Raw genomic sequence first — 14646 nt, forward strand, 5'->3', positions numbered from 1 at the left:
GAGGCGGGCCCTGGCCCTGCCAGAGGGAAGCGGCGCGGCGGCCGCCCGCCTCTCGGCACTCGTGGGTGGCGGCGTCGGCCCCGGCGGGTGCCGCGCGGCTCTGCTGGGTACGAGTCAGTGGTTCCGTGGCTGTAGCTGACCCGGGCTGCGGCCTCCCGCCGCCCCGAGGAAGGGGCCGAGGGCCTGGGCCCAGCGTGCATACTGCGCGGGAGCCCCAAGCTCCGTGGGAACGGGTGCCAGTGACGGTAGTGTTAAAAATACAAGGGATCAATGGTTAATCTCTTCTCAGCAGGCCGCGCGTCTGGGATCTGAGAGAGGGTTATGTTTCCTCCTTGCGGAAGACGGGTGGCGGCAGCGCTCGGTGGGGCTGGAGCCAGGCTCAGGCTGCCGCAGGAGCCCCTTGCTGCAGCGGTGGGCGAGCTGAGCTCCGAGCCCTGCTTCCCCTGGCGTGGGGAGGGCTGAAACCCTGCCGTATCTGCCCGTCCCAGCTCCGGAGTCCTGCCGGCTGGAGCGTGAGTTAAACCGGGTGGAGGGAGCGCGGCCTTTCCAGGAGCCTGTGAGGGGAGTGGGCCGGGAGCGGGAGCGCTGCGAGCCGCCTGGCGGGAGGCACTGTCAGTCCGGATCTAGCGCCAAAGCTTGGCGATAATTCTTTTTTCCACACATGGGTTTTGGTGTATTCTTTTTTTAGATAGAACGTGGTGGCTGCATACTGAATTTTCTGAGGAATTTTGGGAGCTGGGGTTGGAGCTACGGGACGCAGCCTCGAAGGGGGCTGGGGAGAGGATTCCAGGGAAGTGTATTGCTGTTTGTGGGCACTGCTGCTGGACATACGCAAAGAAGGAGCTTTAGGGAATCCAGGGTACTTTTGGGAAAGCCTTGTTTCCTGTCGTCTGTAGGCATTTGAGGTTGCACTTGAACGAGGTGGTGGTGGGACCACGCAGCTTTGGGCTTGGAGGACCATAGAGCCATGGAAAAAATCAGGTACTGCTGTTGAAAAGTGAGGGGGAGGTAAGGAGTTTGCAACAGGTATGAGAGATGGAGTACCAGAGTTTCTCTCTGAATCTGCTCTGAGAACTCCAATAAATATCTCCATGTGTCAGTGATGCTAGAAATGGTCTCTCTGCTTAAGGAGAGAGGTTAATCATCTGGTTTTCCTTCACACTTAATCCAGACTTGCTCACTGACCTGTTACTTGTCTCTAAGGCACTAGGGCTAGCAGAAGTCTCTGTAAACACTGCAAAATGCCATCAACATAAAGCCAGTTGTGCCTTGGGCAAGATGGACTAGATAATCTCCTGAGCTGTCTTCCATCTCTACGTATCTATGAGTAAAGAATCTGGATTTATGTACTACTAGTTGTTAGTTATACCCGTACTCATGGGTTTGTGCATTGATTACATTTTTTTTCAGTTAGGGTTTTTTCCCTGCTGTAATGTTAACAGTATATACCACCTTGGAGGGACCACTAGAAGTATGCCAGTGCAAAGATAACATATGCCAATTAATTTCCTTTAACTGGTATAGTTTACAAGTTGTATTGATATGAATCTCCTTTTGTCAGCATAACTAATTATAACGTGAAAATGCTACACTGTTTTAACTATATCCTTACAATTGAAATGGTATGTTTTATATAAACAAAATTTAAGATCTTTATGCTTCTGGAACCCATGTCAAAAATGTTTTCCTCATGTCTTAATTTCCCACAGAAAGGAAGACATTTGCCAGGTAAAGTAGCTGTTACAAGAGCATTACTTTAAATCTTGCCTTACTGTGTCTTAGCCTCAAATAGAGCCAAGATGTACATCTGTGATCTCTACAAATACAGCAAGGTTACATGAAGAACAGTGGAGAGTCCCCTGAAAGTTTTACTCTGCACAGACGTAGCAACCTGGCGTTGCCTGGAAGTGTTCTGACCAAAGGAGGGTTTTTATTTGATGATAAAGATAGGAAAAAATTTGGATTCCACTGTTAACCTGACTTGGAATGGAGATCTGCTCCCCTGGCTTGATGACATGCTAAACTTTCTAGTCTGTACGTTACCTTTGCACTGGCCTGTTTGCTAAAGCAGTGCTTTTAGTGGCACAAAAATCAATAAACCAGGGAAGCTGCAGAGAGCCCCAAAATGCCCAATAGATAAGCACAAACCTGAGATTTGGATTAAAAAAGAAATTAGTTATCTATGTGGTTGCAACAGTTTGGGGTTCTTTTTTTGCTCTATGCCAGGATAAAGCAAGTGAGAGTTTTGTTTTGTTCCTTTTCTCAATGCCTGGTAAAAGCGTTTTTTATCTTCCTTTCTGGTTTTTTTTTTATTCGCCAGCTAACCTATGAACCATACTGCTGCCTCTAAAGTCTCCTTCTAACTACATACCATGAAAATTTTCTACTAAGCCTTCTTCCTCACCTGTTCAATTACTTTGTTATAACTTCTCTAACACTGAGTAAAGTTATTACTAATTAACTGCACCTAGAGGTATGCATATGTACAAAAAGGAAAAATGCATTTAAATCTGTAACAAACATCACAGTGTTCTAAGCCTTATCTATCTACCTATAACTATAGCTAGTAACTCTTAACCTAAACATATGGCATATAAAATTTCTGTCAAGGCCTCATCAACTCTGCTGCTTAATTAGCTCTACTCTGCAGTCCACGTTTTCCTCTCAGACCTCAGTGAAATTGTAAGTCAGATCCATCTATGCTTACTGAACAGATGGAGATCTGAAACGAAAGGGAAGTTAATTATCTGTGTCACGTGGAGGATGCTGGTAATTCTCACTGAATTTTGAGCTTCTTTGGCAAACAGACAGAACTGCAAAGATTTTGCATGTCTGCCCTCCTAGCTTATGACCCAGTAGGAGCAGTCTGCTCTGGTTGTAGTGAATTCTAGGATCCACACATCTCCATCCATGATTAAATGTGAAAAATCACATGTAAAAAACTCACCTTCCTCCTGTTTTACCTGTGATAAATGGAGCAGTAGATTTGTCCAAAAGAACTTCTGGAAGGAAAGAGCATGTGCACATGTGCTCTGGAGAACAGGCTGTGCAGACTACAGAGCATGCAGAAAAGAAGTGGCCTGGGTGTCTATGGTGAAGTACGTCTCTGACTGTCCCAAGTTTCTTTTCTCTGTGTCCTGTAGAAAATTATGGAAGTGGTTCTTGTGTGTGTGCCTTGATACCTATTTGATGAGAGTATCAGGTGTTGAAAGAAGTAAATGCAATCTTAGTAGCTGCATGTTTTTTAGGCAAAGTAATCCAAGTACTGGTTGGGAAGCAAAGTCTTTCTGAGGGGAGCGAACAGGCTAACCTGAAAACATGGTAAAATGCACAGTGTTTGTACCCAGCTGAATTCACATTATTTCATATTGCTACATGGCTAGAAAACAGCAATTTATCATATGTGTCAGTCATGAAGTCTTGAAGCTGGTAGCCCCTGACTGAAGGACCAATTTCCACTGTAAAGTGTAATCAAAGGGGTAAAACTGAAGTTACCTCAGCGTGCAGGTGTGAAACAGGGCACCAATTTGTAAATTCTTGTGACAGAAGCCCCAGAGTGTGCCCTGGAAAAGAAAGCTTTCTAAGGGTTGAGTGACAGTGGACTACTTTGCTTTCTCGGACATGCTGGAAATGCTTTTCTGGAGTTTTCTTGTCCTTGCTCTTCACAATAGCTGGTAGTGCAAAACTTGAGGAACATGTCTTTCAGAGGAAATGGGCATGCCTGTAAGAAGGTGTGTGGGGCTATGGGCATGAGAAAGTTATATATATAGCAGGTACAGATCTGCCTTTATTCTCAGGCTTTTGTGAAGCTGATGTTCTTTAGGCCATACCCACCCCCACCCCCGCAGTAGTTTTGTATTTTGGGGTTTTTTTTTGTTGTTGTTATTGAAGGTTTTGCTTTTACTGCATTATGCAGTCCTCAGCTTGAGCTCAGTCCTAAAAACCTGAAAGCCTCAGTCACGTTTTACTGGAAAGAATTCTCTTCCCCAGGTATATTAATGCTGAACATCTTGCCGGTCACAGGGGAAAGCGGGCGCTGGCTGTCACAGCAAGGACACTGTAACACACAGCCCCGCGTAGTCAGGGCTGAGTGTTTCCTTACAGTACCAGCTTTTCTTTCTGTAAGGAGATAAATCACTGAAGCTATATTTATTTCTTTCAAGATTATGTCAATTTGCAGTGTCTTATTTCCCCAAACACTACGTTAGCCTCTCCTCGTGTATTTCCACAAAATCTTGGTGTTCCTATTTTTAGACTCTGTTGGAAAGTGTTGCACTAGAACTGGCGTTCATTTCAGTGTACATTTTAGTGACTGTATCTCCTATGTTACCTCCTCTCCAGTAAGTACCTGTAACTGTGCTGTGAGAAAAGCAACAAGCTTGCATTGCCTTCCTTTAATTTCTAGGCCATTTTACGTAGAGTGTTCGAATGGCAACACGAATGATGATGTGATAAGCTTTGTACTCTGCTTACTAATGCCTGTTGGAAGAGAAGGAGAAGAAACGAGAATGAGGGGGATTGAGCAGAAAACCAGATACAAACAGATTAATTTTGGGAGGAGGGAAAGGAAGAAGTAACAACGCTGTAGCTCCCTTCCTCTCAGGATTGTTCTGTCACACAGCAAAGAGATCCATTATTCACTGGATCTCTGCAACCAGATGTGGAGATAGCCTCTGCCATGCATGCTTGGGCAGCTTGCTTTTATTTTATTCTGTTATTCACTCTTGCTGTGTGATCCACTTAGCTGGGCTTTTACAACTGAGTCCCTCTAAAAGCTGAAGCGCTGAAATAATTTGCTGCCGCTGGTAACAGCGGTGCTGCCAGTCACCGTCACTGTACCGGTCCGCTCTGCCCACTAGAGGGCAGTGGTGCATACGGGTTAATGCCGCCTTGCCCTATTCCTGTGTGAAGCTGTTAAATTCTCACCTAATTTCAGATTCTGCCTTATTAAATGCTGTCTAATTCAGAGCTGGCTGCCTGCCATATTGAAGTAAGGAGTACTTGGACTAGATTTTTGTAAGTGTTGGCTTCTCAGCTTTGTTAAATCGTGCATCTTGCCAATAGATGCCTGTTCAAGATTCATCTTGTGTTTGTAAAGCCATTTTTACCTTAGGAAGGGTTTTGATTTGCTTTTCTGTATTACTCCTCTCTTTCTTCTGACACACCCTGTTCAAACATCCCCTACAACTGTTGAGAAAAAATGCTCGCTTTCACATCTGTGACCACCTAGGCTGCTTATCCTGCTGCCATGGGGAATCCACGTAAGCTGTTGTTAAAAAGCAGGGCTTGGCACCTGCTATGTGACCCGTACCTAGAGGGTAACCTGTGTGCTGCAGTGATCTCAGTTCCTTCAGAGCAGAGGGAGCATAGCAATACCAGCACAATCCCCTGGCCTGAAGGGAGAAGCTGCTGCAACAAGTCAGGTTTAATTCAATCAAGTGGTCTTTGAGAGAGGTAATAAAGGTAAAAGTTCCAAATGGCCACACTTCGTGAAATTGCATTCCTGGGCTAATTTGTTATGCTGAACCCAAGGTAAGTCACCTCAAAGGAAGAGAAAGGAGGCAGCCAACAGGTGACTTAAACATGCCTTTAGGGCAATAACATGAAGGAACTGGAGGGAGAGAGTTGTTCACCTGGGGATTAACTAGGAAGTAAGAAGGTTCTGCTGTTTCATCTACTCCCAGAGCAATTAGGCAACAGATCATTTTTCTGAAGGAGGTGAGTGCATTCCTGGTGCTGCTGAAGTGTATTTAAATTTGTATCACACTAAACACTGCAAAATAACTTGGCATTTACCAGGCTATGAACTCAGTGGCTCCTACCCTTCTATTAGAGAGCACTTGTTCCCATGGAGAATCAAGCTGTGAATATTTTAATAGGTCATAGTCATCAACAGTGGATACTGCAGGAAAGTCTTGGCAGGTAAAATAAACAAGGGTTTAATTGGAGAGGATTAAAGGTGTGTCAATGTTGATTTTATCTGACACACTTTTAAATCAAAGTCTATGTCTGTTTGTAGGCAGTTTTTTTCTTATATAATTTCTCTTAGTTTATCAGTGACTCAGAAATACACGAGTCTCCTGTGGAGTATTAAGAGGGGCTTAACCTATGCATTGTAAAGACTTGTGCTAATGAGGCTTCAAGCAAAGAAAATCAGGTTACTTATCTGTGCCACTACTTTGCCACTAACCCTGACAATTTAATGGTGATTTATTATTTCTGGCATGCCTTCCAGGCCTGTTAGCAGTATGCTCCGAGCAGAACTGCCCTGAAGTTTTTAGGAGTCCCCAGAGAACAGCACTGAGAGCCATTTCCCCACATCTATATTATGTATCAGTCACAGACAGCATGCAGAAACACTCTTGTAGCACTATCTAACCCACGCTTTGCTTTTACTGCAATTATTTCCTTAGTATGGCATTCAGATTTCTGTACTTTACCTTTCACCATGACACGTGGGCCAGCCTCACACACATCCTGCAGCATTCTGGGCTTGACTTGGCAGGTTTCTGATGAGTGTGCTAGTTCAGTGTTTGCTTCGTAATCAAGCGTGCGCGGGTAACCGTGTTCTTTCAGAAGAGCTATGCATGTTCTTGTGTTTTAAGTACCTTGCGGCTTCCAGCCAAAATGGCAAATGCTTGGGCAGAATTCAGTTCTAAACAAGCTGTTCTAAAAGACTTCTTCAGTACATACCAGCCAGCCAGATATTTGACATGTTACTGGGACATGATGCTGCTTCAGAAATTTTCAAGGAAAAGAGAAAAAGCCAGTAGTAGTGCTGGTGGTGATCTAAGTCACTTGAGGTCAGAAACTTGCCTGTCATAATTGTGAAGGTATTAGTGCCCTAGACTTTTATCTCCCCAAGAGATCCTTTATCCTGTTGTTGGTACACAAGAGAGAAATGAGTTCTCACTTGTGCTTCATATGTCTGATTGGAGGGGAGGCACACACCTTGTCATAGTTGTCATATCAGGCATCTTGCTAAGACTGTGTGTAGGGCCAAACCAATGAGCCTACTTGGTGATAAACCAATGTCTGTCTCGACTGTGGTTTTATCCCAGAATTGCTTCTGTGCATTTGCTGTCTGACATAAAGATACAGTTCTTTTAATTGCATATGAGCTTTTTGGAAGTACTAGAAGCTTTGTGAGAGAGTGCATCTTAGGATTTGTCCGCTTGGTGTTTTAGACTAAAGGTATGAAGAGCATGGATAAACTAAAAGCTTATTACATTTGCCATTAAATTTATTTCTTCAGAAGGAAAATGCCTCGATTTTGTTATGTAGCAAACCTTACTTCTGAATGGGAGCATTTACTCTGGAATCTGTACATTCATTAACTTCACACCTTAACTTTCCCAAGTGCCACTGTGTAGACAAGCTCTCAGGACAAGTGATGTTCCCAGTGAAATAAAATTTGGTACAGCTGATACCAGTGACTTGTAAGCTGGGAGTAAAATGGAAAGCATTATAAATTCATCTGTGCTTTACAGACAGGATCATGTGCTTTTCAACTGGCATAGCCAAAAAATCTGTTTGTACATAGATATCATTCCTTCCCAGTGGTAGTCACTGAACAGATTCTGTTCTACATGCCAATGGTCTATAAGAGAGCAGGTGTTTCTATATCTAACGTACTTCAGCTCTGAACCCAGGGCTGTTATTTTGACTTGGAATCAGGGCACATTCATTCCAAAGTCTATGATCCTCACTGCCATAAATACTTCCCCCCCCCACCTTGTTCGTAGTGTTTTGCATTATTTTAAAGAAAAGATCACCGTGGCAGTCCTCTCCTATTTGATTTGAGTGACTTTCCATGCTGTACCTCTGTGGGGTCAATTATTTCCCATTTTTAAAAAAGATTGATTACAGAAAATTGCATACAATGCTCTGGACTAAATATCATTCAGATAGGTGGGTGCCCTGGTATTGCTACTGATGACCTACAGAAAAGGTAAATTTGAGTATGTTTGGGGACTTACCTAGTAATCCTAAAACACAGGGTTCAGGAAGCAGATTTCTTAGTTGAGTTTCTGTATAGTTTGAAGAATCCTAGTTTTAATATACCAGGAGAAATAGGCCTTATGTCTAACTGAAAAATCTGACGGCATTTTAGTTAATTAAATTCTCGGAAGCATCCCTACCTGTGAGATAGGGAAAGTACATGATATCCAAGGATTAAATCACTTTCAAAAAAATGTAGCTGCCTAAGGTATTAATGAGTTGGATTCATTTATTAAACCAGTATCCAGCCCCATTTGTGTTACATTTGAAGAGCTTCCTGTACTACTGAAATGCCAGGAATGGCAGTGGAAAGGCTGGTGGTGAAGGAATGATTAGGTAAAGGAGATTATTCCCAAAATTAAGGTTCAGGATTTAACAGGCTAGGACTTTCTGAACTGGGTGTCTGTTATGAAGCCTCTGTAACCTCTGAGGATCTTGGGGCTCCCTGTGTTTCTGGAACACTAGATGTCAAGTAGTCACAACTCCGCTTCACCTTGCCCCTAATTCACCTTAGCAGCATATGTCTCTAAGGATTCAGTTTCACCACACAGGGTGAGCAGAAATAGCAGCTTACTGTCATTGAAAGAAGGAAATACAGGTCCCTCATCTCAGCCTGCTCTGTCTCCTGGCTGTGCTTTTTCACTTCTTACCTTGTACAACTGTTAGCAGTTGCTCAATTCCTCTGCAAGCCCACTTAGTTCCCTAGAACAAGAGGAAAAAAGACGTTGGAAGAAAAAAAAAAAGGTAGTTCTTTTATTTGTTACTACATTAGTAACTAGTGTGGTGCAGTAAGAGTGAAACCATAGACCAAGGTGTTTGATGCTGGATAACCAGATGCCCACTCTCTGTGTTTTGGGGTGTTTCAGATTACCTCTGGTCCTAGCCTGTAGACTACATGGCCATTATTTGGGCATTCACGTTGGAGTGTATTAGGTGTGCTTCTGGAGTACATCTTTCCGTTTCATCTACAACTGTCCAGTCTGTGTGCTTTAAGACTGCTCCGCCATGCAAACCAAGCATGGTAAGTGAGGACAGTCAGGCATTTTGTTCCCAAAGAAAACACCTGAGCTGAGCTAAAACATAAATAGAGACATGGTGTTAGTGAACTGAATCAACTCTGCACGGGAAGGGTATGGCTGCAAAGCTACAAGAGTGGGGATGACCTGCTGTCCTTTGGCAGGCTGTGTGTCTGCTCAGCCGTGAGGACACACAACCTAACTGCTGAGATATTGCCCAAATCCGAGCTCCTATTGATCACCTTCCTAACAGCTTGATGCCAGCCCTGCTTCACTTAAGAAAGCTGACAGGTTTGCTGCAGAAAACTGCTGCTGTGAAAAGTGTGAGGGCTTTTAGCTAAAAGCTTCAGTTTTCTTGCTAACTGCAAGGTGAATATGTCTGTTCAAGAAAATGGTGCAGGTGACCAAAGATAACCAACTTGCAAACAAGCGATCACATTTCATTCATGGTGCAATTTTTGGGCATGCACATGGTTAGCTGTGTTTGATCTGATTGTGCACACACACCAAAATCAGTCCTAAAAAGCATACTTGCCACACCATACTTTTGAAAAACTCAGGGCATGACTGCCAGCTAAAGTGGTGCTAGTGAAGGGTAAGCTCCCAAATGTAAATCAGCGGCCAAAATTTTAAACCAGTCATCTTGTAAGGACCAAAGCTGATGAAGCATGGCTTCCTATGTTTTGTATCTCGCAAGTGATAGCGACACCTTCGTTACGCTTGGCTAAAGTCTTTCAGACAGGTGACAGTAGCTTTCCTATGTGCAGATTCTCTGATTTGTAGAAGTATATGGGTATCCTTCATGGGGATTAAGCAGAGTCTCCCTCTTCTGCCTACTAAACGAGTTAAAGGGCCTTAAACTTTTTTAAAGGTTCCTCCTCTGTCCTGTGTGGCTTGAATGGGCCTGCACTCTATCTAGGCACAGGCTGATTACATCAGCTCATTTCCATAGGAAGCCAGATAAGAACTGGGAACCAAGTGTTAAGCTTCCAAAACTATTCGAAGGTGAACCCGAAGCAAAGAAAAAGAGGTAGTAAATCATTGCAACATTTACCTTTCTGGTACCTGCCTTCTGAGTGGGGTCCCAAACCCTTTAAACACTCCATTTGCAGTTTGTGGGAGGAGACAGGCATTGCAGAACTGGATTTGGATTCTGCACAGCAGATAGGGAGTTGTTTCCTGGGAAGCTCTTAGGAGCACAGGCCTTGACTGAGTAAAGGTTTTTCCACGTCACAGCCATGTACTTTGTTACCTAAATTCTTTCAATGATCAAGTTCCAAATTAATAGATTAACTTTATAGCTAGGCTCCCAGGCTGCAATTTCTGAACGTGTCTAAGGAATTTGGAAATTTAAATGGGACATGGGAAACCAACTTGATTTGGGAAAAAAGATTTACTGATTAAGGTTTGGAATAGTCAGTTTTCCATTGCATTTTAACTAGCATAGCCAGATGTCCCATATCAGCTTAATCCTCTTGCAGGTATGTTCCCACTATTGCACTTTGGACCTAAAGGTTTTTTTGTGTTTCTTGTAGGTAGCTTAAAGATGGATGCTTCCAAAGGAGTTCAGCCTACAGGAGAGTTCACATGTCAGCTATGTGGCTTAACAGCTCCATACATATACTATGGACAGAAGCCACCAAACACACGCTCTATTGTGTAAGTACAGCATTTCATATTACAGATCTCATTTATGCAATGAGCATTAGAACAGTATTTTTTGTTTGTAACAATATGCACTGCTTGAACCCAGTAACATGCCATATTGGCCCTGAATATGTGGCTTGGTACTTAAAGTAACTTCTTTTTTTCCAGAGGGAAGAAATGTTAAAAATTGTTAGTGTTGATAGCAAAAGACAAAAATCAACTTTCCTGTCCTGCTTCAATAACCATGCAAAGATTTGTATTTAACCTGTTTCCTGACCCCACTGACCACCCTACTATTTACCTATACCATTATTTTCTTACTAGAATGCTGTTGACTGTCAGCCTAGCATTTCTGGGAGTAGCTCTTCCTCACAGCTGTGTCAGCTGGGCAACATGTAAACACAGCATGAATTAAATACATATGTTAAAAACACTTTGTAAGAGCTGTTTGACATGACATGGAGTTTTGAACAGGAATGCTTTTCAGCATGACACAATTCTTTGGTAGATTGACATTACAGTATGACATTAATAGTGTATGGAAATTTAGAAGCCTTTTCTGTCTCTGCTAAGTAGGGATAGTTTCACCAGAAACTATGCAGTTGTAACTTTATCTGCAGACATTAAACTCCCCATAAAACAAAGCACTTAGCTTTAAATGTACGAGTAGCTCTGTTGAGGCCATCCTGGTCAGTGAATCCATCAGGCAAACATGGTCAGGAACTCACTAGAACTGGAAGTCAAGCATGTACTTAGTATTTCACCCCGCTAAGACTGCTCTGTTTCTTATAAAATGGAAACAGCTGTTGATCACCACCTGCTTGGGATGTTTTCCTTAGGCAGCTGTATTTTTCTCATTCCAAATACCATAGTGGTACTGGTTTTCCCTCTTTTACTCAGCAATGGCCCACCTTTGATCAAGTCTATTCTTAAAGAGTCTGAATCAAAGCTGAATGTGCATCTTAACTTTAGGTTATGCAAGCTCAGTGTTAACATCTCAGCTTTATTTGGATGGCTGAGATTCAAAAAGCAAAAGAATAATGCTGAAGCATAACGCTTCTGTACATGCGTATAAGAAATAGTTTTACACACGATCTTTATTGGCTTGCTTTCTGGCCTACTCACATGTTCTAAATGCAGTGCTGCAGGAAGCATACACCAGACATGAAGGCTTGTACAATGGCCCGTTCTTTGCACTGATGACAACTACATTAAGACTGTGAATCTTGCAAGGGGAGCTTTGCAAAGGTAATCCAGTCTTTGTACCCTAGGAGATGTTGACAGTTTCCACCTTTTGACTCTCCCCTGCTGTGAAATCTACCCTTAAAAGCCTGAAATTATTCTCTTACAGGCTTTTGGAAGAAAGCTATGTCATGAAGGATCCTTTCACCCCTGACAAGGACAAATTCCTCATCCTTGGGTCTCATTGCAGTTTGTGCAGCAGATCAGTGTGCGTTGGTACAGTAAGTAACAAGCAAAACAAGCTTCTTCAGTCATTTCTTTTTGTTCCAGTCCTGGTGATCTGTTAGAGAAAGACCAAACAGGAAAAATCGAAGCAGTCTGTTTTTAAGGCAGGCTAATTGTGTCTTCTTATGGATACCCCCAGATAAAGCTTGTTGTATTAAATGAAAATGGTCAGCAACTTTAATTGTCCTACTTACAGATGAGCACAGTCCAGCCTCACAAACACAATGAGTCATTTTTTCCATTTTCCTAGCACAAGGAAATGCAAAGGATACTTCAAGACCTTTAAGGTTCAATAGATTGTACTATACGAACAGTAGATTTTTTTCCATAAAGGGAGTATAAACGTCCACGGGTTGTTAAGTTTACATCTACAGCACAGGCCTGCCATCCTATTTGCAAAAGTTAATGTAGAAAGTGAGCAGAGGGGAGAGTTATGCAATGCCTTGATAGGTCTCTAAAGAAGAATGAATTTTAGAGCAGCTGGTATATCAACCTTAAAACTATGAAATCTGAATGTGGTCCAGAAAGGTGGCATAAATTTACAGTTGTCCTAATGCCTTCTCCTCGGTGCAGAACTGGCCTCTTTGTTTGCTGTGAGTTCAAAGTAAAAATGAAGACAGGTTTTTACCTAGTTATCAGTGTCCAGAGGCTGTACTGTGCTTCTCTGAGGCAATACAATGAATTGAGAAAACTTAGGTTCTACTCCTTTCCCTCGGCAATCCAGTTTTGCGGTTGAAAGAGACTTGGGACTCATGCAGTAGTCAGGACTAGTGCAGGACTCAACCCATGAGGAGAACATCACCTGATGGTTTACACAGGCAACGGCCTGTATTTGTTATACCAGATACCATTGCCCTAATGGCAGCAAGATACTGACCTCTTTCAAAGTGGTTGTTTGCTATCCTAGAGTAACATGCTTACATCTAGAGTGCAGCTAACAGATGAGCTACTAGCAAGAGCACACCTTGGTCTTAAGTGTCAGCTTTAGCAGTTTTCAAATTCAGCCTTTTCAGCCCGTTCTGCAGTCGCAGTGGTTAGGGCTCAGCTCCCATGACATGATCCTTACTGCAAGTAGCTATACTGGGAGTTTTAAAACAAACAGACCCACTGTAGAAATTTTTTTTCATGTTTGGTGGCCAGTTATAGTTGTGATGGGACAAACACTCTAGCTTCTTCAGACCGTGAGGTGACATAATCTGGGCAACTGGGACTGCTCATATGCCAATGCCAGGCAGTTTCTGTGTGGGGACTTGAGGAAATTCTCTGGAGCAAAACAAAGGGTCAAATTACACTAACAAAATTTAGAGGGTTGGACAGATACAGCCAAAAGGAAATTGGCACACTTGGACAAGTTTAGCTGCTATTCTGACTTGCAGGGAGTTAGCACCAAGGATGGATTTGGTCCACTACCCTAAGAGGAGCACGCAATACCACTTTTCTCCTGATTATGTTTGTTTCCTATTTCTGAAGTCTCTTTTGTCATTTGAATGAACTAAAATCACAAAGCGGCCAGACTAGACATTGCAACTGAGATTTTTTTTTTCCTTTCTGGAACTACCTGAGGACTACATGGGAGTCAGATGAAGTGCCAGTGCTCTCTGGTTACATCTTTGATAGCTAGGTTCAAGTTTCCAGAGCCAAGTAGCTCAAGGCAGTTGTGTGGAGGCAAAGCTTACATGTGAGCAAGATCTTCTTAGTGACAATGTCCCTGTCTTGGCTGGTAGTTGATTCACTCCCACACACAGCGAGAAGAAGAGGCAAGTGCAGCTAGTCAGATAGTTTGGGTTTATAAGCTTGATTCCTGCCCTGACATGTCAGGTTTATCCCTCCTTTTTAACAGCAGAGGATTAGTAACTCAGACACGTTTTGGGCAAACTTGAGCACATTTAGCTGTTTTTATTCCCAAATGAAGTATCTTGAATTTACGAAGGATTCAACAGGCATTTCCAAGTCTGGCAGTTAAATCTGTCAGAAATACAGCATTTCAGCCTCAGTATCTTTCTACACAGTGTGCATTTCTGAATGAAGGTGGGGCTTTTTCTTCTCAAAGATTTTCTAATTGTTGCAGTTAATCTAGGGCCTGACAATGTATAAAGGATATTAGCAGTGAACTAATAGAAGCCTCTTCTAGTCTTTTTGACATTCCTGCTTACTTTATCTATTGTGAAAATATGTCAATCATTTACTTCTTGTTATCTGAGTCTTCAAGATTCCCCTGATGGTATGACTCAAAGCAAAACCTTGATTGTAAATAATTGAGAATAAATTTCTTGCCAAACTGGCCAGGCCAGGTAGTGAATCACACATATGACTATGGTTTCAAAATGTATTTAGCAATACCGCTTAAGTAACATGGAAAGAGAGCTGCAGAAATGATAATTAGCGCTTTAAACACCCACAGCACAAAGCAGGTAAACACATACTATTCCTCTTTCATGTGGGGAAAATTAAAAGTCCAGAGAAGTAAAAACTTATCCAAGGCAGTAGAGAGAGCCAAAGTTAGGAAAATATCTCT

The 14646-nt window shown here is 42.7% G+C and overlaps 1 protein-coding gene across 8 annotated transcripts in view; it reads left to right on the forward strand.

The window, feature by feature from the left end:
- The window catches only part of CDPF1 (cysteine rich DPF motif domain containing 1), a 22454-nt gene continuing 7808 nt past the window's right edge, over window positions 1–14646 (forward strand). Inside the window, exons 1-5 of one of the 8 annotated variants that reach the window (XM_040594405.1) lie at window positions 1–107; window positions 293–512; window positions 897–981; window positions 10553–10676; window positions 12016–12127. In XM_040594405.1, the coding sequence (XP_040450339.1) occupies window positions 10564–10676; window positions 12016–12127 (225 nt within the window). In that variant the 5' untranslated portion in view covers window positions 1–107; window positions 293–512; window positions 897–981; window positions 10553–10563. Of the gene's footprint in view, window positions 108–144; window positions 246–289; window positions 513–896; window positions 982–8777; window positions 9023–10552; window positions 10677–12015; window positions 12128–14646 lie in introns of those variants that run through there. The other 7 variants (XM_040594406.1, XM_040594404.1, XM_040594401.1 and 4 more) reach the window with 7 other exon arrangements.

Source organism: Falco naumanni, chromosome 5, assembly GCF_017639655.2.
Source record: "Falco naumanni isolate bFalNau1 chromosome 5, bFalNau1.pat, whole genome shotgun sequence".
NCBI classification, from domain to species: Eukaryota; Metazoa; Chordata; class Aves; order Falconiformes; family Falconidae; genus Falco; species Falco naumanni.